A 25,788-nucleotide genomic window follows, 5' to 3' on the forward strand; every position below is an offset into this window, starting at 1 on the left:
TATAAAACATGATAAAAATATCTTTATTAATAATGCAAGCTTTGTTTTGGATTGACTCACAAACTGACTATGTGTCACGGTAGGATTCAGGGAGTGCAATGGTATATATTCACTAATTCCTGGAAGTGAAGTGGTTTTAGAAGAATGCATTTAGCCTTTCTGATTTAATATAAATGAAGTTTGAATGAATGCAACGCCATAGTGACAGACATGTGGTGGCAACTAGATGTGGGCAGTTTTTGTTTTTACTCTTTCCATCTACTTCTTCAGGGTGTTACTGTCTCTTAAAACCATTCCCTACTTAATAAACATTAACATTATAGCACCAAGCTGTAAAGAAAATTACTATTTTCTTTCCTGCAGCTTTACTCTTGCACCACTGATTCCTATCTTCTTTTTTCTTTTGACAGTGCATAAAGCCTTAACCACTGTCATAGGATCACTCATGATGTACAGCTTCATGGGAGGGGGCCTTTTTTGTGCCATTGTGGGGAACATCCTGTTGGTGGTCTCCACAGCCACAGACTACTGGATGCAGTACCGTCTGTCTGGCAGCTTCGCCCATCAGGGCTTGTGGAGATACTGCATGTCTGGAAAGTGCTACATGCAAACTGACAGCATTGGTAAGTAGGGAATTGTCCTCTACCCAAATTCATTACATTTAAAACTTTGTAAGGAACAGTGATCCTCCCCGGAGACAGTTGTTTATCTGGTCAGAAGCCAACTTTTCTTACTTTTAAGGCGCATCAACAGGAATTTTTTGACTTTCATTAGACATTACGTTTATACTATTAGAATGAAAGTCCAAGACCAAGTTTATAGCCAACCTCTGTGGTATTTGCTCTAATGTTAGCATGCCAGTATGATCACAGTTACACTGCTGATGCTTAGCACATATAATGGTTTACCTTTTATTCTTAATAAACTTATTTGCATGCTAAAATTGGCCCATCGATGTTTATAATACAAAGGACTGCTGAGGCCCATTCTCATTGGTTATCTGGTGACAGTCTGATAACCAATGAGAGTGGGCAGTTTTGGACATGACAACTGCAGACAATGAAAAATCAGTTTTTCAAATATATAATAGTTTAAAATGATCATTATATCCACTACTTGAACTTTCCGCCTCATCCAACTAATCTATGTCACTCTGAGAACAAAAAGAATAACTTTGGATCCCTGTATTGGTGGCAATAACCCATGATGCCCCTTGGTTTCAGCATCACATCATACTAATGTTTGGCTACCCTAACAGCTGCTGCTGATGTCATAAATGAAATTGGAATAAATTGTATTAATTGCAATTACAACCATACACCGCACAAGGAATCAAAGAGTCAGTACACCAAAATAGATCTCAAATATTTTTAGTAAATATATTAAATTATTAATATATTCCAATGCAAGTTCAAGTTGATTAAAGTTGTCTTTTGTTTTTTTTTTATTTATATTATGCATTACAATAGAGAAAGTTACAAGTTTATGAGTTATATTTGGAGAGAATCTTATTCTGATCTCAAATTTATCTTTTTTTAACATCTAAAATATATAATAAATACATCTGTAATTTCCTGGGTAGTGCTAGTATGTTGTAGTTCTTCTAGCATACATCTTCATAGTATTTTCTTGTTTTACTCCTCCTCAGCATACTGGAATGCCACTCGTGCTTTTATGATCCTGTCGGCCATGTCATGCTTTGCTGGCATCATCGCAGGAATCCTCTCCTTTGCCCACTTTTCTGCCTTTGAGCGGTTCAACCGATCATTTGCCGCTGGAATCATGTTCTTTGTTTCAAGTAAGTTATTGATGCAGAAAACAATTAACATTTTAACATTTATTAAAGTGATTATTTGGAAACTGATAGTATCATTATTTTTATCATATTAGTATCATATTATGTCTAACTGTGTGTCCACTATACCAGCTCTCTTTGTTCTGCTTGCAATGGCCATTTACACTGGGGTGACTGTGAACTTCCTGGGCAAGCGCTTTGGTGACTGGCGCTTCTCTTGGTCCTACATACTAGGCTGGGTGGCCCTGCTAATGACCTTCTTTGCAGGTTTGTTTATCTAGATGAATCTTAGTATCAGTACAGAGATATTTAACAGTTTTTGGAAATGCAGAAAAGCATTGAATAAACCAAAATTACAGCAGGTCTCATTTATTAATTTCTTAATTATAATAACACAAATACATTTGAGTTTTATGAACACTTTCATTTTCTGAAAATGTTATCCATACTTATATATGTTAGAGCTGCTGGATTTCTGAGTTAGTACAGTCTTTACTTGTCAAACTATCCATCATAGCCTCGCCTCTGTCAGTGCGCCCCAGGGTGGCTGTGGCTACAATGTAGCTTGCTATCACCAGTGTGTGAATATGTGTGTGAATGGGTGGATGACTGGATGTGTAAAGCACTTTGGGGTCCTTAGGGACTAGTAAAGCACTATACAAATACAGGCCAAATACAGGCCATGTATACATTTTCTAAATCTTCTACTCCATACACGAAATATATGTCTTACTATCAGAAATCAAAGTCTGTTTGGCATGTTATATTATAGAAATTGTCTCTATGTCTCTTTAAAGATGACTTTTGTTGATGTTTTGCAGGTATATTCTACATGTGTGCCTACAGAATGCATGAGTGCAGAAGAGTGGCTGGCCCACGTTAATGGAAAGAGGAAAAAGTGTGTCAGGGCTGCGGAAGACATTAGTTTACATTTAAAGATTGGCACCGTGGTGGAAAACAATAAAATTTGGAAAACTGCATATGTACCAAATGTGTATTTTTTTATTTTTAAGAAAATGGTCAAGGATAACACAATCCCATTAAACAGCTTAGGATCATAAGCAATAGTAAGATATCCAAATTTAAGCTTGAATATTTTAAAAGATTTCAGATACAGGTCTGTATGTATGAATTGTTAAATATAAGGCTCAAATTCTGATATAATTTCTGTAATTCATAGTAAATTAATATAATAAAATGAAAATGTACATGTGATATCAAATATGATGTAATTTTTACATTTTCAATCTTAGCTAGAGTTGTTGGTCTACGCTTGCAGCCTTGAATCAGTGCACCTACACTTCCTAAAAATAATCTTTTCTCTAAAGAAGTAGAAGTTGGAGGAGGAAAAGTAGAAGATAATGGGATCAATGAAAGTGTTGAAACAGCTAAGCAGAAAGGTGTAGTACCTCCACTCTGGGCTTTGTCCCTGGATGTAACCCACTAAATGAGATAAATTGTATGGCAGAACACAAATGAGGAACACAGCAAGAGTCCCTGAGGCCATGCCAATGGCCTTCTGTTTCTGCATCTGGGATATTCTGGACCGGCTGTACAGAATCGAGATGCAGCGCAAGTAGCAGTAAACACAAATAAGAAGAGGTATGAGGCAGAGTACAAAGAAAAACTCCAGACGTACTGGGAGGAGGATCTCCAGCTGCTTTTTTGTGATGTGTTCATAGCACACACTGGAGTTATTGCTAGACAGAGATGGGTGATGCTGGATGATGAAAGCGATACTGCAGTGTGCTGTCGAGATCAGCCAAATAACAGCACTAATAGCAACTGCATACACGGGTTTGTGCAGTTTATGATAAGTGATAGGAAATGCTGCTCCTATGTAGCGGACCACGCTGACTGCCATCAGCAGCAAGGAGCTGGTGTAGATTGTGGAGAAAAAAGCAAAGGATGTGATGGAGCACATGAAATGAGATAAATTCCATTTCATACCAGATGCTGCCTCGTGCATCTTGAGAGGCAGAATGATCAAAAACAGCAGGTCAGAGACAGTCAGATTGAGTAGCAGGATGTCTGTTGGAAGTGGCTTGGAGTGGATCTTGACACTAAACGCATAGAGAGCCAAGAGATTGCAGGGGAAGCCAATCAGGAATGAAATGATGTAAATGAAGAGAATGATCTCACTGCTCACAGTGGACTCCATTATGGACCTAAACCAAAATAAACAACACAGATTAACTTCTTCTTCTATGCTTCTCATACATCTTATACATATACAGTATTATTAAATCTAATATATCAAACCAAACAGTAATGAATACAATAAATTTACAGATGTTAATTGGCAAGTAATGTAGGAATTTTCAAACTTCAGAAAGTGAATGTCTCTAGTTAAACAATAAAGGAAAATCAATGTCTTGCAGTTATGTTCAATAGATAATACTAAAGCATCAGTGTTGCTTGCTAAACAATTAACATTTTCCGTTAGTATAGATACAGTTATTTAGGAAAATGTGTTTCATTACTTCAATCACTTAAATGTGCTAAAACAAACGAGGCAGTCAGCTGTCATCAGTAGATGATTTTCAGTAGCAAATAGGATCTTGGTATATTTTTACTTACCAAGTGGTATAATATATCTCCGATGTCAAAACTTCACAATTAACACTCCGTTCTGTTCTTTTCATCAAAGACCTCCAGTTTCTAATCCAGGTTTAAAGATGAGTTGATATAAAGTGTTAGAAGCTTAAAACTCCATGCGACACACTGGGGCACACTACAATGACTAACAGCAGACACCAGTAGGTTAATATTAACTAAAATAAATAACCGCAGCTCATGTTGACTTTCATCTTAGATATGTTAACAAAGGACCTCCTGTCACCAAAATAAATTATTATCATAGTAATTTCCTTCGGGATTAATAAAGTATTCTGATTCTGATTGATTCTGATTTGGATTTCGTAAGTCCAGAAGCCTGCATTTATTAGAATTCAAGATATTTTCCATTGCTCCATGAGAAATTTGTGATTTTAGGAGCACTGTGGAGATTACCTATACATGTAGCCTTCAGTATAAAAACAGTTTTCAAGTCACTGGATGCATCAGGGGCGATTTGTGGTTTATGTCATGCCTAAGGACTTTACAGCACATAGACTGAAAGAGCTGAAGATTGACGGTCTGCTCTATATCCTGAGTTTATCCCATATACTCCTTGTTATATCAAAACACTAACACTGACCACCAGGGGTTAAAGTGGGGTTTGACAGACGAGAAAAAGATACATAACATAGTGGTTTAATGTGTGGAAAACAAGTAATTTAAAAACAAGTTACTGTAGTTTCTACTGCTAGCTCTACTAGATTTTTTGTTATGTACAGGCTGTAAATTTATCTTATCTGCACTGTGCCCACATCACAGTGATGAGCAGGACAACAGGATGTGTTAAGGATGCAAGGAGGACTGTGGGAAATGATTTTTTCTTAGTTTTTGAGTAAATATCACCATGCACTCGATATTATGCATTAATCAGCACCTCAGATTTAATTTCTCATTTACTGAAAATACTGAATGCCTTACCAGATTCTTCTTGCCCAGTTTAACCCTTTGCTCAAAGCCAAAGTACATCTGCTGACTTTCTTTACCTTTCAGACTTGTATCTTTATTCTTGTTAGTCAAGAATAATATGTGACCTTAACCAAGCAATTAAACGTCTCTTTTAAATTTAGACCATTAGAAATACATTTGTGTAAATTATTCAACAAAATATCCAGTTTTATAGTTTCAAAGATTAAACAATACAAAACAATCTGATGGTGGAATATATTTTTATTATAGAACATTTCACAGTCAATCAGGATAACAGTTCCAACTTTTAATACTAATGCGGTCCAAGCACGACCACATTAGCAAAGAGGCCACCGAGAATAAAGCTTTTTGAGTAACAATATGACACTCAATAACTTTTAATCAGAAATATTACTGACATACACACATTGCCTTCAGACAGCTGTCTGGTGTTATTTCTGAGTGTTATCCAGGTTGCACTGTTCATAGTTTAGCTGGGATCCTTATTTTACCAGAGACCAAATTTTTGTATTCATTTGTCGAGACAGAGTTGAATGAGCACTAAAGAATCGCTTGAAATAATATAGAGGTATCATGTTGTCACACAGCACGAAGGTCCTGAGTTCAATTCCACCGTCAGGCCAGGGTCTCTCTGTGTGGAGTTTGCGTGGTCTCTCCATTTTTCTGTGGGTTCTCTCTGGGTACTCTGGCTTCCTCCCGCAAACCAAAGACATGCAGTTAGTGGGGTTAGGTTAACTGGTGATTCTAAATTGCCCATAGGTGTGAATGTGAGTGTGAATGGTTGTCTGTCTATGTCTTTGTGTTAGCCCTTGAGAGACTTGCGACCTGTCCACGGTCAGTGTTGGTGAGTAACGGAATACATGTTACGCATTTAAAATACAAAATATGAGTAACTGTATTCCGTTACAGTTACCGTTTAAAAAGGTGGTATTCAGAATACAGTTACTTTGTTGAAATAAATGGATTACACTGCGGTACTTTCCTGTTTCATATTGTCGCAGGTCAGGAGTGTTTCGGTTTTGTTTGACAGCTATGTTCTGTAGTTCCAGGCGGCAGCGTTGCGGTTGCCATGGTTACAGGGGGACGCTCTGCGTGTTTCCTGGGTGAGAGAGCGCCTTTTTGTTGTTGTTGTTGTGCTAAGCTAATAGGCAGAATACTACAGGCATAGCCCTAAAGAATGTAGCCTCATGGGCAGTGTAGTCCGTGCTGCAGGGAGAATGGACTGCCATACTCGTTATGTGTCTGTGAGCGCGAGGTGGAAGAAAAAGGAGAGTCGAAAAGTACGAGTTGTCATCGAGCAAAAACGGGAGCTGGAAGCATGTAAATATAATAATAACCACTGCAGCCAAGCCCAGTTGTAAGTAAGCTATTAAGACTCGACTGGACGCTGTGTTTGTGTTTTCCTCCGAAACAATAAGTTCTGTTGGAGCAGCCTTTCAAGCTTCTCTCTGTCTCTCGCAAGCAGAGTTGACCCAGACAACAAAGTAAAGCCATTTTTCGGCTACAAGCCCGACAAGGAACCCGTATTAGTCAGAGGTCCCTTTACTACGGTTCGGAGCCGCGGACCTTCAGTAATAGTAATAAATCACACAGCAATAGTACATTCACGTAGTTGTAAAATGCATGATAATTTAAGTTAAGTAATCCAAAGTATTCAGAATACGTTACTCTCATTGAGTAACATAACGGAATACGGTACAGAATACATTTTAGGGCATGTATTCTGTATTCTGTAATGGAATACATTTCAAAAGTAACCTTCCCAACACTGTCCACGGTGTACCCTACCTCTTGTCCTCTGACAGCTGGGGCCCTGAATTGGAAGAGAATGGATGAATGGGTGTCAAACGTATTGTGTCTACTTGGCTGACAGCTCTCGGAACATCTTGTTTCAAGAGACAGGTAGACTGGGAAAGGATAACTGGGGGATCTGAATAGACCAAATTTAATCAAAACTATTGAACATCTGCTTATTACTAATTTCACCTTTCAAGTATCTTCAATAAGAAGTAAATTATAGAAGAAGACTGTCGGTTTGACTTAATATGATGTTCTTCTGTCCTTTATTATTATTATTATTATCATTATCATTGTTATCATCATCATTAACATTATTATTATTATTATTATTGTTTGTTTTTGTGTCCATGTTCTTTGTTTTCAGCGAGTCATGGCTACACAAACCAAATTAATAATTAATCTGGTGAATTTCCATATGATGCAAAAATAAAGTTCTCAAAAAGTTCACAGCAACTGAATTGAGCACTACCTATAGAATGATAAATTATATTATGTGCACCTCTCTGCATACCAGACCAATTCTCTTTGAACTGCGTGCAGTGGCCATTTACAGTGCTGTGACAGGCAAGTTTCCAGGCAAGCGTTTGAGGCTGATTGGCCCTGTTTATGACCTTCTGCGCAGGATTGTTAATGTAAATGAGTGTTTTCAAGATATGTAATATTAAGGTATTCTGCTAATAGTAAAACAAATCAATAGATAGCATTACAGAATAAGAAAAATGCCATCTTTGCTTTAAAAAAATAAAATCAAAAATACATTTCAGTTTTATAAACACTTCTATTTTCATTAACATTTTATTTTGAGTCATTGAACAGTTATGAGGAAGTTCAGATAAACCCTGTACAGCTATTTAAAAAAAAAAAAAAATCTTATGTCTCGCTATCAGTAAACACATTTTCTAAACACATGCAAAGTGACTAGATCAGGTAATGATGCATCAGTTTATATCAAAATGACCTCACTTTTCCACTGTGCGGCACCAGTGTTACGCAACAATGTTTTTTTTTTGTCTTTTTAATCACCAAAAATAGTTTGTGTGAGTGGGGAGCAGAAAACTTGTGAGAGATTACATACTGCATATTATTTTTATCTCTGTAATGTGCACTCAAACAAATATAATCAAACTAAATATGAACAATTACTAATGAAAGGAAATGTTAGTCTAGCTAGAGCTGTTGACATGTCCTTGGAACCGTGAAGGACTGAGCATACAATTCCTGAAAATGAACTTTTCACTTGACAAGCGGAAGATGGAGGAGGAAAAGTAGAAAATGATTGGATCAATACAGGTGTTGAAACAACTAAGCAGCAAGCTGTAGTACCTCCACTCTGGGCTTTGTCCCTGGATGTAACCCACTAAATGAGATAAATTGTATGGCAGAACACAAATGAGGAACACAGCAAGAGTCCCTGAGGCCATGCCAATGGCCTTCTGTTTCTGCATCTGGGATATCCTGGGCCGGCTGTACAGAATCAAGATGCAGCGCAAGTAGCAGTAAACACAAATAAGAAGAGGTATGAGGCAGAGTACAAAGAAAAACTCCAGACGTACTGGGAGGAGGATCTGCTTCTGCTCGTCTGTAAAACGCTCATAGCACCAAGTACTGGAATTATTGCTGGCCAAAGATGGGTGATGCTGGATGACGAAAACAATGCTGCAGTGTGCTGTCGAGATCAGCCAAATAACAGCACTGATAACAATTGCATACATGGGTTTGTGCAGCTTCTGATAGGTGATAGGAAATGCTGCTCCTATGTAGCGAACCACGCTGACTGCCATCAGCAGCAAGGAGCTGGTGTAGATTGTGGAGAAAAATGTGAAGGAGGTGATGGAGCACATGAAGTTGGGCAGATTCCATTCCATATCAGATGCTGCCTCGTGCATCTTGAGAGGCAGAATGATCAAAAACATCAGGTCAGAGACAGTCAGGTTGAGCAGCAGGATGTCTGTTGGAAGTGGCTTGGAGTGAATCTTAGTACTAAATGCATAGAGAGCCAAGAGATTACAGGGGAAGCCAATCAGGAATGAAATGATGTAAACTGAAAGAATCACTCCACTGTTCACGGTAGATTCCATTATGGACCTAAACCAAAAAAAGAAAAAGAACAGATACCAGTCACAGTTTAGAAAAAATATACCCCATAATAATAAAATATTTAGCTTTTTTCTGACAATTTAAACACAGAGTAAAAGACAGCTGCCTGTTCAAACGTTCACTGATCAATCACATTGAACAGTATTGAACAATATTGAACAGTTTTATTTCCAACCTGTCTATGTAAATAGTTAAATGCATAAATAAAGAAGTACAATAAGCACCTTAAATATTGCTTAGTTGATACTTTTGATTTTTGCATTTTACATTGTGGTGAATAAAATGACTTTTATTCACTTTGATCACTGATCAGTGCCAAAGAAATGAGGCAGTCGACTTTCTGCATCAGCCGTAGAACTTCACCAACCGTAGAATCTTCTGTATTTGGTGTGATAAGGTAAATGTATTTACTCACCAAGCAGAAGAAAGTTTCCAGCCTTAACAACAACTAAAATTCCATTCTGCAACTTTCATCAAAGACTTTCAAGTTGTAACGCGTGAGTTCAAAGATGAACTGATATAAAATGTTAGAAGCCGGAAACAGTCATGCTGAAGTCACATGTGACTTCAGCGTGACTAGTACCAGTGGTTAATATTAACTACGATGCAAAACTGCAGCATGTTAACAGTTTGTCTTAGATGGGTTAAGACCTCTTCCTATGTTTTACTCTCCTGTAATCATTTATGAACTTATAATTAGAATTAAAAATGATATAGTTACACCTACAACAAAACTCAGGGAAGAAATAATCATTTTATACATACATTTTTTCCCCCAAGTAGACAATTAATTCATAGTGTTTTAAGATATTTGTGATTCCAGCAGCGCAGGGGAAAATAACATGTAGGCTTTAACCTCTATAGTTCTGTTATCTGTTGCTTAGGAACAGTTTGTCAATGATTTCCTTTTCCCGAAATTGACATCTCTTGCAACAGGAAATAACTATGGTATCAAGTATCTTAAAAATATCACTGGTCCTTTTGCAATCTATGCTACTTTTTAAAAATGTATCGGTGCTCATGCTTAAGTAGAATAACTTCAGCAGTATATGTAACTGAAATGGGAACAACTGTGTGGAACCTACAATGTAAAGGGCTGGCCATAGCGCGGAAGGTAGAGCAGGCCATCTATTAATTGCAAAGTTGGTGCTTTTGTCCCCGGCATCTCTAGTCTGCATGACAAATATCCCTGGGCTAGACTCAAACTCCAAGTTGCTCTTTGTGGCATCCACTGGAGTATAATGTGTGTGTGGATGGGGCAATGGGGCATGTTGTATAAAGCACTTTAAGTTCTCAGGTAGAGTAAAAAAGTGATTTAAAAGAACCAGTCCATTTACCACTCAAAACAAATGTCCTCATGTCAGTAGTTTAAAAAATGTTGCAATGCACACCCTGTAGGGGGTAAAAGTCCAGTGCATCAGCAATAGAAAAAAAAAGATACAGTTAGTGTAATTCAGGAAATGTAGTTCTGTTTGTAAGAGTCTATATTGACTTTCAGTCTGATTCATGCTCTTCATGCGTTTTATACTTGAAACAGTAATGGCCAGTTATGAAAATGACTGTACACTTATCGCTGGCTGTATTTCAACCTAAGAGAAGTATGTGGTGTTGCTGAAGGAAATCTTTTACTCTCAGCTGAATTTATTCTTCTCTGGTTCAATGGCTTTCTGAATCAGTGTGTAGATAGGAGGTTACTGTTAGCGACACACCAATGCTGCAACCCTCCACCACAACTTCCTTTTCCAGTTTCACAGAAACATTAAGACGCTTGTATGTACATGTATGTCAAAATTTATAACAAAACAGTAGATCCCAAAGTTAAGGAGCTTGCTTCATTTTCACTTGCTGATTTGGTTGCCTATTGTTTCTTTTGGTTAAATGTACTACATTCATTTTTATGGCAGTTTTAGGTTTCTTTATGAGAATGAACACTGCCAAGTGACTGGACTGTATCAATATAAGGAAAACTTGTAGTCAGATATTCCAAAATTATAACAGAACTAGGGCTGGGCGATTGGACAAATATATGGAATATTGTTTTTACAAGGGCGATTGATTTATTTATTTGTCCATGTGTAAATCTGCTCATAATGATGGAGCTAATAGAAGTAGTCAAAAGAAAAAATAATATTTGCGATGTTTTAACAGCACCGTCTTTCATCCGTGAGCAAATTCTCACGGAAGTGGCACACCGCTTTGGTTACATCCTTAGATTTACCTCTTTCATCCGGTTTAAAGCCAAAGAAATCCCAAATTGGCGACTTTATATTTTTTGGCATTTAGTTCGTCCATGTGTGGAGTTGTTCTGTTTTGTAAACGCGCAAATCAGTCTTTGCATGATTACATTGCTCCGCCCTTTAAAAGTCTGCGTATGTGCCAATATATTGCCCATCGTCGATTATTGGGCTTACGATTGTTTTTACATCATACATACATAAATTTTTACATATCGCCCAACCCTAAGTAGAACTAATTAATTGTGTACCAATTTCAAACAAATCTCAAACATTTCAAATACTAACATCATTTGTTGCCATCAGAAAACACATTTTCTACACAACAGTTTTCTGTGAAACAAAAACTCATGTTTCTGGAGTAGAAACATAAAGCATTAAGAGATATTTCAGAGATATTAGATGGTGATCTACATAGCATCTGCTAAATATCTTACATATCTTATAACAATACCCAAATATTATTAAATAATATATTGAGATCCAACTCTTATCTTATCTACACCACGTCCACTTTACAGTGATAGAGGTGGAAAACAGGATATGCTGAAGATGTAAGCAGATCGTGTGGGATGCCACTATTTTTTTTATTATTATTGAGCAAATATCTCCATGCCCTCAGCTGGAAGCAATGAGAGCTTATATTTTTTTAAAAATAATTTAGCCCTGCTAACAGCCACTTCTGGTTATAGCTTCCTTCACATTTGAGAGTTTTATCTTTATAATACCTGCTAAATATTTGACCCTATAACAATTAAAGAACTTTTTTGAATTCAGAGCATTAGAAACAAATTTGTGCAAATGTATTTGACAAAAACATACACTTCCATAGCTCCAGAGATTAAACAACAATACAAACAACCTGATGCTGGAATATATTTTTGTAACAGAACATTTCACATTTAATCAGGAAAACAGTTCCCATGAGCAAGAATCACATCAGCAAAGAAGAAATTGAGCATAAACCTTTTTGAATAACAATATGACATACACACAAAAATGTAATCAGAAGTGTTACTTACATACACACATAACCGTTGCCTTTAACTTCCTGTTCTGTGTTACTTCGCAGCAGGTTCTCGGCATCATGCTGGCTTTCCGTCACTCTTTTCCCCTGTCAGCCTGTGCATGTGTTTTGTGGGTATAGTGTTTACCTTTCCTCAGTGGTTGCTCAGCTGATCTGAATCACCTGCAGCTAGTTGAACAATCAGGCCAGCTACTTAATGTTGGAGCAGACACTCAGTCATTGCCAGATCTTTGCGTCAGGTGGGTACATAACTCTTTCTGTGTCTCTGTGCAGACCTTTCCATGTTTGCCTGAGGCCTGTGAGCTTTATACTTCAGAGTGTGTGTGTGCCTTGGAAACCCATAATACCTTCGCTGCCACTTAGGGACCTTAAAATGCCTCACTGATTACATTATTTTTTTCCTCAAACAAACCTGTAAATAAACCTTTTGAATTCTTTCCAGTGCTCAGCATGTGGGCTTCTGTCGGTCTCCATGACTCCAAGTTGTGAAATAGATAGTTTGGCTGGTATCCTTATTTTACCAGTGACCACATTTCTTTCATTTATTGAGACAGAGATGAATATGCACAGAATTCTTTGAAATAATGCAGTCCATATAAGTAGATATATAGGTGTCAGTCAAGCAGCCACAGCTCAGAATATTTCCCTTCAGAAGGCAGGAGGATAGAGTTACTGTGGGACCTAAAAAGGCCAAATTAAAATATACCTGTTGAACTGCCAGTCTTGTGTGGTTGCAATCAAGCCCCCCTTTGAGTTTTTGGGTTGGTTCTCTGGTTGCTATCCAGCAGTGACTATCCTGATGGTTCTGGTTACGACAGTGCTGCACCTGTTATCTTTAATCCCCTTGCTGATTGCCGCTGCAATAGACTCTAGGATCTGGTCCTTAGCTCGGTCCCATACAGCAAGTGTTCAAGATGTGCTCGAGGGTCCCTGTCCCTGAACAAAGGCGACAGGCTGGCTACTCAACCTTGTACCATGAGAACATCTGGGAAGCAAGTCAAACTTCCTGGATGAGGAATTTAATCCTCTGGGGGTTACATGAGCAGATATCTTGCCAGCTGACATTTTGCTTCATTGTCTGCTCCCACTTTATCAGAATAAGTGCACCTCCTCAAGAACTAGTTAACATCTTTCCTTCTTGTTGACCAGGACTGAAGGAATGCTCCCAATCCCACCACTGCCTCTTCTTTCTTCCATCTCCTCCCAGTCTTGCTTGGACAGCAAGACTGGGAGGAAATGGGACTATAGTCATGGGCACCTCATATACGAGCGAGGGCCAGATAATTCATGAGAGAATCTGCTGCTAAACCCATGGCTTGAACTGCCCAGGGAGACCAGACCTGTCTATCACCTTCATCCACCCCTTGAGTTTGATGCTGGCTGCCATGATAAAATCTGTCCTTTAAACTGCATCTGAAGACCTTACTAAAGCTCTTTGTTTTGTTTTTTTTGTTTTGTTGTTTTTCTAAAACAGATGTAATCTGTTTCCCTAGCTTGAAGTGGAATCGGTCTGTGACCCTCTGTTTCTTCAGGGCCAATAACTGGCGGGTTTGAAGTGCCCAGGACATGAGGCTTTCTAACTATGGAGGAGCCACTTGGTCGCTGGCACGGCTCTGATGGATGGTTGCCTTATTCCCAACTCGCTCAAAATGCAGAAGATAACAGATGAAAAAAATCACAACTGAAACTTGTACTGGAGAAATAACTCTTGGAAACAGGAGTACAGAAGGGTGAGGTAACCAGTGTTGGGGAGTAACAGAATACATGTAACTGTGTTACGTATTTAAAATACAAAACATGAGTAACTGTATTCCGTTACAGTTACTATTTTAAAAAAAGGTGGTATTCAGAATATGGTTACTTTTTTTTTTTTTTTTTTTTTGTGTCCCGTTTGGATCTTTAGCCATCAGAATTGTTGTCTTAAGGCTAAGAAAGATGCCAAGCGGATTTATTTTACCAAGTGGATCATCATGGCCTTGCCATATTGGTCCATTTGATTGACCTTTATTATAATTATGAATTTGTTTTATTTTTAGTTGCTACAAACAGGACAGACATGACTGGGGGATAGGACAGGGAGAAAGAAAGAGAGGGAGAGAAAGAAAACCAAAGGGGAGAAGAGACGGTGAGGAGGGGGGGAAGAAAGAAAAAAAAAACAAAAAAAAAAAAAACACCTGGGTCACCTGTATGGAGAAAAAAACAGAAGAGAAAGCAAACAACAAAGAACAACATAATAAAAAAAACGGCACCATCACAATAAACTAGCTAGCAGTAGATATCAGTAGATACTAAATAATAAACGATATTGTGCAGCACGCAAGATAGACAGCGCACAATGTGCTTTGAGGCAGCAGCCAAGAAAGCTGTAGTCCGCGTCTGTGAATACCCGTGTGTACACCTGTGTGCATACCTGTGTGGATCAGCATGCTTGCATTCCAAAGGTTTCTCCATGTAACGATCTGCTAGGGAGTGTGTGGAGCCACAGCCCCGTCCACCAGGGTATGAAGCAGGTATGGAGGAGATCAAAACTCCAGACATCCAGAGGCCCCCAGAGCACAAGAGACCAAGGAATACCAACAGAGGGGCAGCCGCGCCACTGTCCCAGTAAGAGCTGAGGAGAGTCCCAGATGAGGGCTCACTCAGCAGCCGCGGAGCAGAAGCCAGGGGGAGTTGCAGTGACGCGCCCGTGAGCTCCGCCGGCAGCCAGCTGTGTCTGAGTGACCGAGCCCCAGGCCGAGAGGCCGGGGGCACCCCACCTCCGAAGTGGCCCCAGCGAGCCCCAGGCTCCAGGCCCCGATAAGCGGCCGCCAAGGAGTGAGCCGGTGTGTACCCGGACGCCCACCCCCAGACACAAAGAATCACCAACGCACCGATGTCTGAGGGAGTCCGCCACTGGCAGGGGAAGTGGTGGTAGGTGGAGATAGGCCTCCAAACCTTGGAGGGCCTGAGGTGTCCCCAGAGAGGTGGCGTCTGATACCCAACCTGACATATAGACACAGACATACAGGCACACACAGACACAAACATCCATTCCCACTCTCATGCTCTCATATGCACTTACTCCACACTCAACCAACGTGGAGACAGACATAAAGAGACGCTGTACACACGATCACACTCCCCAAGCGTACTCTACGAAGCGGGTCTAGGTACCCTTGCCCCTGGAGGGGGGTTACTTTCTTGCAATAAATGGATTACACAGCGGTCTTTTCCTGTTTCATATGTTAGGCTATGCCCTCTCTATCTTTGGCAATTTCACGCATTGCTGGAAACCCAAACGAAACACGCAATAAGAGGCTCTAATGCCTGTGTCTCAATCATGTGGCTCATGTCACCTCTATTTGTGGCCTAATGACGTGAAGAAATAAGACTCGACTGTATACTGTGTTCGTGTTTTTCTCCGAAAGAATTAGTTCCGTTGGAGCAGCCTTTCAACACTTCTCTATCTTTTGCTAGCAAAGTTGACCCAGACACAAGTGCACAAGCACAAGCACACAAGACGAGAGACCACCGAAATAAAACGGGAAGCAGACAGACACAAAGACACAAACTGTCCCCCAGCCTTCCCTGAGTGCTGCCAGGGTCTCTCACTTGCTCACTCTGTGTTCATGTCATGGGTGGCACTCATTCCGAGTCCGTGCCCGGCACCCTTGAGAATTGTCACCCACCTGTGTCTGATGAGCTATTGATACTGTTACAAACTAGGAGAAGCGCTCAACACCTTCTTTGCTTGGTTTGGGTCCAAGGGTCTGTGGTCAACCCTGCGCGCATCAACTGTCAGGGATCCTCACCAGGCTGTTCAACCTCTGCCTGACTAATGCCACCGTTCCCAACTGTCTGAAGGTCTCCACCATCATTCCCATCCTCAAAAAGACTGATATAGACAGCCTCAATGACTACATACCCATAGGCCTCAAGTCTGTAATCCTGAAGTGTTTTAAACAGATGGTATCACAGCACATCAGAGACTGCTTACATCCCTCTCTCGACCCCTACCATTTTGCTTACAGAGCAAACCTGTCCACAGAGGATACTGTCACCCTTCACAAAGTGTTGAACCAAATGGAGAACAGGAAGAGTTATGTGAGGATGTTCTTCATGGACTACAGCTCAGCATTCAACACCATAATCCCAGACACCAAACTGTACCACCTCCACATCCCCTTGCAACCTGCTCATATTGCATCATAAGCGCTGACAAGGTGGAAAAGAAGTCAAAATCTGAAGCCAAGACTGTTGAGTGTTTTGAGGGTTTTTTTTGCGAAGTTGTCTCCCTCGAGTTTCTTAACAGTTGCAACAGCTCCCTCTGTTTGTTATGACACAACATTGATGTGTCAAATTAATACTAAGGGAACTTTTCTGCCCTGCACTTTTGTGCCCTGCACAAAATACAAGATTTACAGGTGATAATTTGTTTAAGCCAGCTATGTAGCACTTACATTTCTGTTAATGATGAACAATTTTTTGGTTCTTCTAATCACACATCCAGGTTGAAAATACATGTACTTTGTCTGTGCCTGGCAGCAGTGTAAGGTGAGGGATTTCCTACACATAGATGTGACTGAGCTGAACCTTTGAAAGAGACGTTACTACTTTCAAGAAGTTAAAAAAAAGCTGCTGAAAAAAAGTTATCTTCTGCCAAAAAAATGATTTGCAGTATTTGCCAAGATATTATTGTTTGTATTGAGAAGGATGTAAAAGACTTGTTGGTCTATAATGTATTACATTGTATTTTAGAGTATGTACAGTAACGCAGTAATAAAGATACTCGCAAAACAGGCAATTTCTTTAATATATATAACCCCTTCATAAATCTTGTAGACTGCAGACTATTTAACAATATGAGCAAAGATATTAGACATAATAGACACATAGATGCACTGGGAACCAGACTGTCACTTTGATCAATACTGTAACACTCACCTGGAATTCATCGAAAATTCATCAACCAGCTATCAGCCAACCATTCATTAACCAGCATGCGTTTATTCACCAAAAATATTTATTAATCAAATAGATATAACATTTTTTTTCACTGCCTCCCCCCAAAAAATGTTCACTTTAATTCAGTGGAAGGTGAAGCTTTAGTGACAGTTTTAAGATTTTCATCAAAAAACAAAGAAATAAAGAACTCTACTAATTCTTGAAACCCACAAATGCCATTCACTCAAATAAAATCTAAACCTGATAACTAGAGTAGGTTGCAGTGCCAGTGCCTCAAATTTGATGTGTGTACAAAAAAGGGTGGTTTTTGGTCAATCGGGGCATCCCTTTTTATAGATAAGTAGAAGAATCGATGAGTTTAGAGTTAAAGAAGTTTAAGAAGGCTGCAGGGGTTGTTTTACATTTTAATTTTGCAAATCAAAACAGAAGAGCAAGGATATGGTAAAGTATTCAATGTCTTAAAAATAAACGGTTACGGGATGCCTTTTGTTCCATCAAATGTATTTAATTAGTTAGATAGACAGTCTGAAGATAAAAGAGGAGAAAACCAACACTAACTGCCAGTTAAATCTGTCAGATAATTATTAAATCCATTGTAAATTGCAACTGTGTTTCAGTGATGGTTTGGTGTCTTGGACTTTAACACAGTGTACAGTGTAACTTTGACTACAAGCAGGCACATGGCATGATTAAATCCATACCTGATTATCAAGTTCAAAAGTTATTCCAGCAGACACAGTGGGAAGAAGTCCTTTACTAGCATACCAAAGACAGCATGATGAAAAATTTGCATTTTAGTCATGCTTTACCTACTGATGGCTACTATAGGATGAGTAAAGAGGTTTGTCAAATGTGACTTGTGTGTGACATTTTATATCAGTTCACCTTTGAACTTACAAGTTACAATATGAAAGTCTTTGATGAAAGATACAGACAGAATTTTTTTTTTTTTTGGTTGTTAAGTACACACATTTACCTTGTAAAACTAAATATAGCAGATCCTATTTACTATTGAAATTCTGTAGCTGGTTCTGAGAGCTGCCTGCCTCATTTGTTTGGGACTGATCAGCAGTCAAAGCCATAAAAGAACATTTTCCTAAAGAACTTTATTCACACCAGTATAAAATGGAAATCGTAACACCAAATGAAGTATATTGACTAAAGCAGGGGTCGGCAACCTTTCTGATGACGAGTGCCATCTAAAATTTCCTCAGAAGTCAATGTGCCATATGATTGCATTAGCAATAAATTTAATAACATTATATAAGAACACACTATATAGAACAACTTTACAGAATTATATTTGTTCGCAGATGTTGGCAGCTTAGTTATCAGCTATTTTGAAACGAAAAAAAAAGGACACTTTTTATCCATAACAAGAACTCCATAACAGCAATTGAACTGTACAACAGAAAATGCAAATGCTATTTATGGTCTCCTCTGGCATTAACTCTGCCAGAGACAAATCCAGCTGCTGATTGAAGCTTTCTGGTTTGATCAGAAAAGAAAACATTGGTCCATACACCTGAAAGTCCCAAAAACCCATTGTGAATTCTGTCTCGAGTCTACGGATGTATTTCCGTGGTGCTGATGTTGCGCTGAGTGGAAAGCTCCTAAAGCAGTTGAAGTGTTGGAAATTTCAACATCACTTGAAAAAACTGCAAGCTGGCAATTTTCCTCTCACTGGTAGGCTAAAGTCATTTTTATCCAATTACAAGTTGAATCTGGTAGTTGGGGTTGTTAGCTAAAATACCATCATTAAGAAGCGGCACAACTAATGTGTCTATGCGAGCTAATTTGCGATGTGCACCGCTGGCCTGGCAATTTATTTTTAAATGCGCCTTCTCAGATTAATTCATTGCGTGTCGTGCCCAGGGCTGGACTGGAACAAAAAATGGGCCCGGGCATTTTGACTAGAGACCGGCCCACCAGGTATTATAGGAAACGCCATAAAGCCTTTGAATGAAAACGAAAACTGTTGTTACAGTAATGTACACTATCTTGTTAGTATTTATGTATGATTTCTAAACATTTTACCACTGATGACCACTTTGGTTGTAAGATTCAGATAATTATTTATTAAAAGCTAGACATTTTAAATGAGAATAAGAAAGAAAAGTTTCTTTGTGCCCCTCTTTCCCTGTTAATACCCTACCTGGCCCCCTGGCAAAACTTTGCTAGACCCGCCCCTGCACAGTTACCAGCTGTCAGCTACTTAGAAAAGGATCCTGGTGTTATTTGTCTCTCAGAAACAGTTCATAACTTCCCTTCAACTCATTCATGTCACCTAAAAGGTGAACCTGTTTCTCCGTCACCTGTTCAGCTCTGATGATTCAGTAAGGACATCTCCTGGTTTCATCTTCATGTTTCCCTCTCGCCAGATAACCAAACCGATATCATGACCAGCAGCTTTTACAGCTGTGGCTCCAGCAAACATCAACTGATACTAGAAATTAATATTAAATACATTCTAACAACAGCTGATCAAGCTTAAATGTGATGCTGTTGTTTAGAGCAACATCCGCTGGTTTCTGCTTTCTGGCGCAAAGTGGACAATAAACAAACAAGAGAGAAAAAGCTTATTAGCTGATCATTGATCAGTTTCATGATTGAAGTAGCAACAGGAGAGGGAAGAGGAGAGAATGAGAGAAGAAGATGCAGCTGACAGCGTAAAGACGCAGAATAACTCCAGCTTTGTGTTTTTTCATTCTAGTTGACGTACGGGACAAACTGCATTCCTTCTCAGCTCAATATGGAATGCGTCATATTTTCTCTGAATACGGAACGATTCTGTTTTTTATAGGTCGGTTGGCAACTCTACTAACTAACCTTATGAATTAAAAAAAGTTCACTATCAGTAACATCATAGCACCCACCCAGCTGTATAGAAACTCCGTCATGCTAGCTAGTACGCAGTACGAGTTATTGTAACTGATGGTAAAAAGTCAGCACAACGAAAATAAACTACACCTAAACTTGGTTTATATCTGACCCAGTGTCACAGTCCTGGGTCGGTGACCCAGTGTTTTGAGTTTCTTGTGTCTCTGAGTTTTTGTACTTTTATCTTAGTTCTCTTTGTTGCCCCAGTTTATTGTATAGTCTAGTGTGTTAGTTTGGCTTTCTTGTATTCTGTTTAGTTTTCTCAGTATTTGTTGTTGTTCTCTGTTTCTTAGTTGCTCTGTCTCCCCTAGTCAAGTTCGCGTCTCTGTGTTAGACTTCCTGTTTTACTTTGAAGGTCTGTGTCTTATGTGAATGTGTTATGCTTTGCTTCCTTGTCTCGTCAGTTCTGATTTCTCCCAGCTGTGCCCTCCTTCTGTGTCTCATTCCCCTCGTTACTTCCCAGTGTATTTAAACCCTGTGTTTCTCTGAGTCAGTGTCGCGTCATCCCTCATGCTGTGTGATCCTTTTTGTGCATCTCTGTGGAATGTTAGGTTATATTCTCCCAGTCTAGGTTAGTTCTTCATTAGTTGTATCTTTTTCCTGCATCTACAATAAACTGCCCTTTTGAGTTCATTCCAGTGTTGCGAGTCCTGCATTTTGAGTCCTCACCTCCTGCCTGCACACAGCGATTCATGACACCCAGATAGACTGCAGGTCATAACTTCTTACCTGAAGTTCAGTTCACCTGATACTCAGACCGGCAGCCGCCTTGGGTCTCTCCTCCTCCTGCCTCCGCTTTCCCTCATCCACCTGCAGGCCTCTGTGGCAGCTCCGGCATAGCTACCATCAAACAACTGAGTTATTTACACATCGGCCAGCATCTGGCCCAGGGGTGCCCAATCCCGGTCCTCGAGAGCTACCGTCCTGCAGCTTTTAGATGCATCCCTACTCCAACACAGCTGAATCAAATGGTTTGATCTCTACAGCATGCCATCATGTTTGGCAAAGGCCTGATAACAAGCCATTCATTTGATTCAGGTGTGTGGGAACAAGGATGCATCTAAAAGCTGCAGGACGGTAGCTCTCGAGGACCGGGATTGGGCACCCCTGATCTGGCCAATCCAACACCTTTCATTGTTCATACCGTTACAAAGAAATAAGATTATCGGCCCATAAAAATGAAAATGCCCGATGGCCAGTCCTATGGTTGGGCCATCAGTTAACCCTTTACGTGCCAGCTGTGGCACACGTGCCCAGGGTTGTCTGCTTGTTCTCACTACAACTAAAATGCGACAGCAAACGTGGAAGACTTCACACACAACGCGCTCTGTTTAGACCCAGAGCAAAGAGTATTGTTTGACTCATGGCCCTTAATATAAAGACTTCGGACTTTACGTTTTTTCCCAATTTTTGCTTTAAGTTATTTTGTTATATAGATAATAATGTAAATAACCTAATAATGATCCGTATTGCTGTTTTAGAGGAGCGGTGCTTCAAAGGATAGTTGCAGATTTCTGTCAGAATCTGCAGATTATACAGTACAAAGAAAATGTTCACGTTGTCTTCCCAACAGTTTCACTGGATGGCCAGGAAGCATTCACGATGTCTTATCAGGGTGCTTCTCTGGCGCTGATAATTGGCGTCTGTCTTGTGTCAGTGACGGTGGTGGCAGGGGATTCTCTGGCTGGCTGGAGCAGCATCTAATAACCAACTCGCAAAATAAAACAAAATAAAAGCAAAACAACAAACATGAAAACACCAGACATTATGATACAGACTTCTAATTTGCATCGATGTTTTTTCGAAATTCCAGAGGGAGTGTTCGCCTGGGGCGCCAAACAGGCTAGGACCGCCACTGCCTCATCCTTTTCTTTTTATTTTCCATCCTTAAAAATGTTTTTTGACACCCTTCCAATGACTACATTTCTGATAAGTCTTTAGCAAACAACAGATGGATCAACAGAAGAGCCAGATGCATTTACCAGGTCGTTAAGTCAGTTTTTTCCTGTTTCTTAATTAAACGACTTTCAGATGCTGTTTACCTGCTGTAAATAGTCTTTATTAGGTCTTCAAAGTTATTACACAAATGCACGCACTGGAGAAACCACAAAATGAAATGAAATCAGTCGAGCACAGAAAAATGGTAGGTCCTGAGCAAAGATGGGACCATAACACTGAACATCTGGAAAGCTCTTCCTCAACATGAGAAAATCCAGCTCCAGGGCAGAAAAAAAATACAAAAATGTTAAAATTTTTATTTTATTGGTGGTAAAACTTTGGAATCTTGTACACCACCATAACTTGTTTTGAGGCATGCTCTGTCATATGGGATCCACCATAACTTCAAATTAAAGATTGCACCTGACTAAAAGGAGCTTGTGTCATGATATGGCTGTGTGGCATGCAGGAGATTGGACCCAAAATGCAAGACTCGCAACACACGGGAATGAACTCAAAATGCAGCTTTATTTGCTGACTCAAGGAAATGATACAAAACTAAACTAGACTGGGAAAATATATGCTAAACTTTACAGAAATGCACACATGGGAACACACAGCATGAAGGAGGAGAGAGGACTGAGGGAGATGCTGACTTAAATACACAGAGGGATAACAAGGAAGTGACAAAACATGAGGAACACAGCTGACACGGATAACCATAACGAGACAGGGGAGGCTGGACTGAACAGAATGAACATGAAAACGTGGGACCTTCACAATAAAACAGGAGACATGACGTGGGAGTGGAGGAGAGGCAGACGAGGGAGCGAGGGAACATGAGGGAGAGCACAGACATGACGCGCTGGGGAAATGTGGAAAAAATAACAGAATAAAACACGAAGGGAGACACAGCACAAGAACTCACATCACAATGTGAAACAGGGACACATAGGGAGATACAGAGGGCAGAGATACAAGGGGGCATCCAATAAACTAAACGGAACAACCTAGGGATCTTAGAATAAATAATGAACTAATAAATTACAAAAACACAAGACAACCCAGAACGGTGGGTCAAAATGACTCAGGACTATGACAGCTTGGATAATCTCAACAATGTTAACAAGGTTCCATAGTTAGCATCTATTTCATTAAGACTTACAACAACACAGTTCCACTCATTTCAAATGCTTTTAAATGCACTGACTGATATTTGGATGTGATTTAAAGTCCAAAGTTCAGGACCAGTAGAGAACTGTAGTTACAGCATCTAATATTCCAGTGATATATATTACATATGAGCTTTGCAGTTAAGGTTAAATAAATTACTATATATTGATACTAATAAAGAAAATCAGTTGTTATATGAAAAAGCTTTCAAAAATAGAGCAAAAAACACAACAAACGAAAAAACTCCAATCATTTAAATCCCACATATTTCACTGACGAAAAATGTGTCTTATCGTTTGCTAAAATAAATGTAAAACCTGATTTAGGTGCCTTTTAGAAGTGCCATCACCTCTTACTTAATGTGTGTGATTTGTAATTAACAACATACCTCTTTCTAAATAACTTGCAGACTGCATGAATGCAGAAAAGTGGCCAGTTCAAAATAAAGAAAAGAGGAAGTTTTGTGTCAGGGCTGCAGGGCTCATTTTATATTTTGATATTTGTACTTGAATGAAAAAATAAGTAAATGAAATTTTTATATGCTACAAACATGTCTTTGAATTTTGTAGAAAACAGGAAAAATGGTTTCAAAAGGAAAATACAGTCCTCTCGAAAAATATTAGATCATCATCAGCAGTGAACTTAAATGTGTTAATGGTACATTTAGTTTTGAAAATGTATTTTTCCATTTCTTAGTTAGTGGTGCTGTTGTTCCTTTTCAGTCCTAAAAAAGTGAACCACTTCCTAAAAATGAACGTTTCACTTGAGAAGCGAAAGGTGGACGAGGAAAAGTAGAAGATGATGGGATCGATACAGGTGTTGAAACAGCTCAGAAGCAACATGTAGTACCTCCACTCTGGACTTAGTCCCTGGATGTAACCCACTAAATGAGATAAACTGAATGGCAGAACACAAATAAGGAACACAGCAAGAGTCCCTGAGGCCATGCCAATGGCCTTCTGTTTCTGCATCTGGGATATCCCGGATAGGCTGTACAGAATCGAGATGCAGCGCAAGGAGCAGTAAACACAAATAAGAAGAGGTATGAGGCAGAGTACAAAGAAAATCTCCAGACGTACTGGGAGGAGGATCTTCAACTGCTTCTCTGAAAACTGTTCATAACACGCATTGGATTTATTACTGGCCAGAGATGGGTGATGCTGGATGATGAAAATGATACTGCAGTGTGCTGATGAGATGAGCCAAACAGCAACACTGATAACAATTGCATACACAGGTTTCTGCAGTAGATGATAGGTGATAGGAAATGCTACTCCTATGTAGCGGATCACACTGACTGCCATCAGCAGCAAGGAGCTGGTGTAGATTGTGGAGAAAAAGGTGAAGGAAGTGATGGAGCACATGAAGTTGGGAAGATCCCACTTCATACCAGATGCTGCCTCGTGCATCTTGAAAGGAAGGATGACCAAAAACAGCAGGTCGGAGATGGTCAAATTAAGCAGCAGGATGTCTGTTGGACGTAGCTTGGAACAGATCTTGGTACTAAACGCATAGAGAGCCAAGAGATTACAGGGGAGGCCGATCAGGAATGAAATGATGTAAACTGAGAGAATGATCTCAGTCCTCACTGTAGACACCATTATTGACCTAAATCAACATTTAGAAAAAAAAACCACATATCAACTGAAATGTTTTTGGTTAGAAAGACAAATGACATTTTAAAATTACTTTCTATTTTTACACTTGGAACAACTTTGTGTGTAAGCATGTTGTTGTCCAAAAAAGAAGTAGCTTAGCTTTTTTCTTTATACCATTTCTTTATACCTGTTTCTGTCCTAAAAATCCCTCACAAAGCATCCTTGAATAAACTTACATTGTCTAGAAAGAGTGTGGTAATACCAAACAATTATTTTATACTGGATAAATTTTCCTCTGGCTTCCCAGACAAATTTTCCATTTTTGAAAATAATAACACATCACACATCACAGCCTTTTTGGCAGCTAAGATCTTCTGTTGTTTCTATTTTGTTAGAGGCACATTTCATACAACAGGGATGCAAATAACTAAATAATTTATATAGTATGGGGTTAGTGCTATGATGATTTTGGTTTTCTTTTAATAATAATGTCTGATCTGCATTTTACATTTTCCTGTTTATTTTTAATTGGTGTACTTATTTCAATTAATGAACTTATTTGTTTGTAACCAGGTTGAATTTGTCATTTATTAAAATGTGTTGAAATATTAAAAATGGCGAAATTCATCTTAAAATGTCAAGTAATAATAATGTTAACAAGACGTCCACAAATCCAAATGTGGTCGTTGTGGACTATAAAAAGCCCGTACACGGCGGTCCTACCAATGTCAACACTAGACGTTAGACGTCGAAAAA

At 39.3% G+C, this 25,788-nt stretch overlaps 4 protein-coding genes across 4 annotated transcripts; 1 reads left to right on the forward strand and 3 right to left on the reverse strand.

The window, feature by feature from the left end:
* Positions 1–99: 99 nt before the first annotated feature.
* lim2.5 (lens intrinsic membrane protein 2.5) lies at positions 100–2,736 on the forward strand. The gene is made up of 4 exons (XM_085471960.1): positions 100–623; positions 1,649–1,798; positions 1,928–2,062; positions 2,617–2,736. The coding sequence occupies exons 1-4, from the start codon at positions 227–229 to the stop codon at positions 2,676–2,678; spliced, it is 744 nt and encodes a 247-aa protein (XP_085328086.1). The 5' UTR covers positions 100–226; the 3' UTR covers positions 2,679–2,736.
* A 60-nt stretch (positions 2,737–2,796) lies between these two features.
* On the reverse strand, positions 2,797–4,011 carry LOC146699030 (free fatty acid receptor 2-like). The gene has a single exon (XM_085471959.1). It carries the CDS (start codon positions 3,954–3,956, stop codon positions 3,063–3,065), a length of 894 nt encoding a protein of 297 aa, XP_085328085.1. The 5' UTR covers positions 3,957–4,011; the 3' UTR covers positions 2,797–3,062.
* Positions 4,012–7,997: 3,986 nt separating this feature from the next.
* Positions 7,998–9,228, reverse strand: LOC146699031 (free fatty acid receptor 2-like). Its single transcript, XM_085472718.1, has one exon. It carries the CDS (start codon positions 9,217–9,219, stop codon positions 8,305–8,307), a length of 915 nt encoding a protein of 304 aa, XP_085328844.1. The 5' UTR covers positions 9,220–9,228; the 3' UTR covers positions 7,998–8,304.
* Positions 9,229–24,126: 14,898 nt separating this feature from the next.
* Positions 24,127–25,041, reverse strand: LOC146699032 (free fatty acid receptor 3-like). The gene has a single exon (XM_085472596.1). It carries the CDS (start codon positions 25,033–25,035, stop codon positions 24,127–24,129), a length of 909 nt encoding a protein of 302 aa, XP_085328722.1. The 5' UTR covers positions 25,036–25,041.
* Between the last annotated feature and the right edge of the window lie 747 nt (positions 25,042–25,788).

The sequence above is a fragment of the Copadichromis virginalis genome, linkage group LG11, assembly GCF_057382275.1.
Source record: "Copadichromis virginalis isolate Kocher_CV1m ecotype Utaka linkage group LG11, C_Virginalis_male_GT1.1, whole genome shotgun sequence".
NCBI lineage: Eukaryota > Metazoa > Chordata > Actinopteri > Cichliformes > Cichlidae > Copadichromis > Copadichromis virginalis.

What these genes read in the sequence shown, in the direction of transcription:
- LOC146699031 (XM_085472718.1), bottom strand. Translation starts at nt 9,219, where the DNA reads ATGGAATCTACCGTGAACAGTGGAGTGATTCTTTCAGTTTACATCATT.
- lim2.5 (XM_085471960.1), top strand. Translation starts at nt 227, where the DNA reads ATGTGGGCAGTTTTTGTTTTTACTCTTTCCATCTACTTCTTCAGGGTG. An exon ending in AATCATGTTCTTTGTTTCAA is followed by an intron (nt 1,799 to 1,927) that starts GTAAGTTATTGA and finishes CCACTATACCAG; the next exon opens with CTCTCTTTGTTCTGCTTGCA. An exon ending in GCTAATGACCTTCTTTGCAG is followed by an intron (nt 2,063 to 2,616) that starts GTTTGTTTATCT and finishes GATGTTTTGCAG; the next exon opens with GTATATTCTACATGTGTGCC.
- LOC146699030 (XM_085471959.1), bottom strand. Translation starts at nt 3,956, where the DNA reads ATGGAGTCCACTGTGAGCAGTGAGATCATTCTCTTCATTTACATCATT.
- LOC146699032 (XM_085472596.1), bottom strand. Translation starts at nt 25,035, where the DNA reads ATGGTGTCTACAGTGAGGACTGAGATCATTCTCTCAGTTTACATCATT.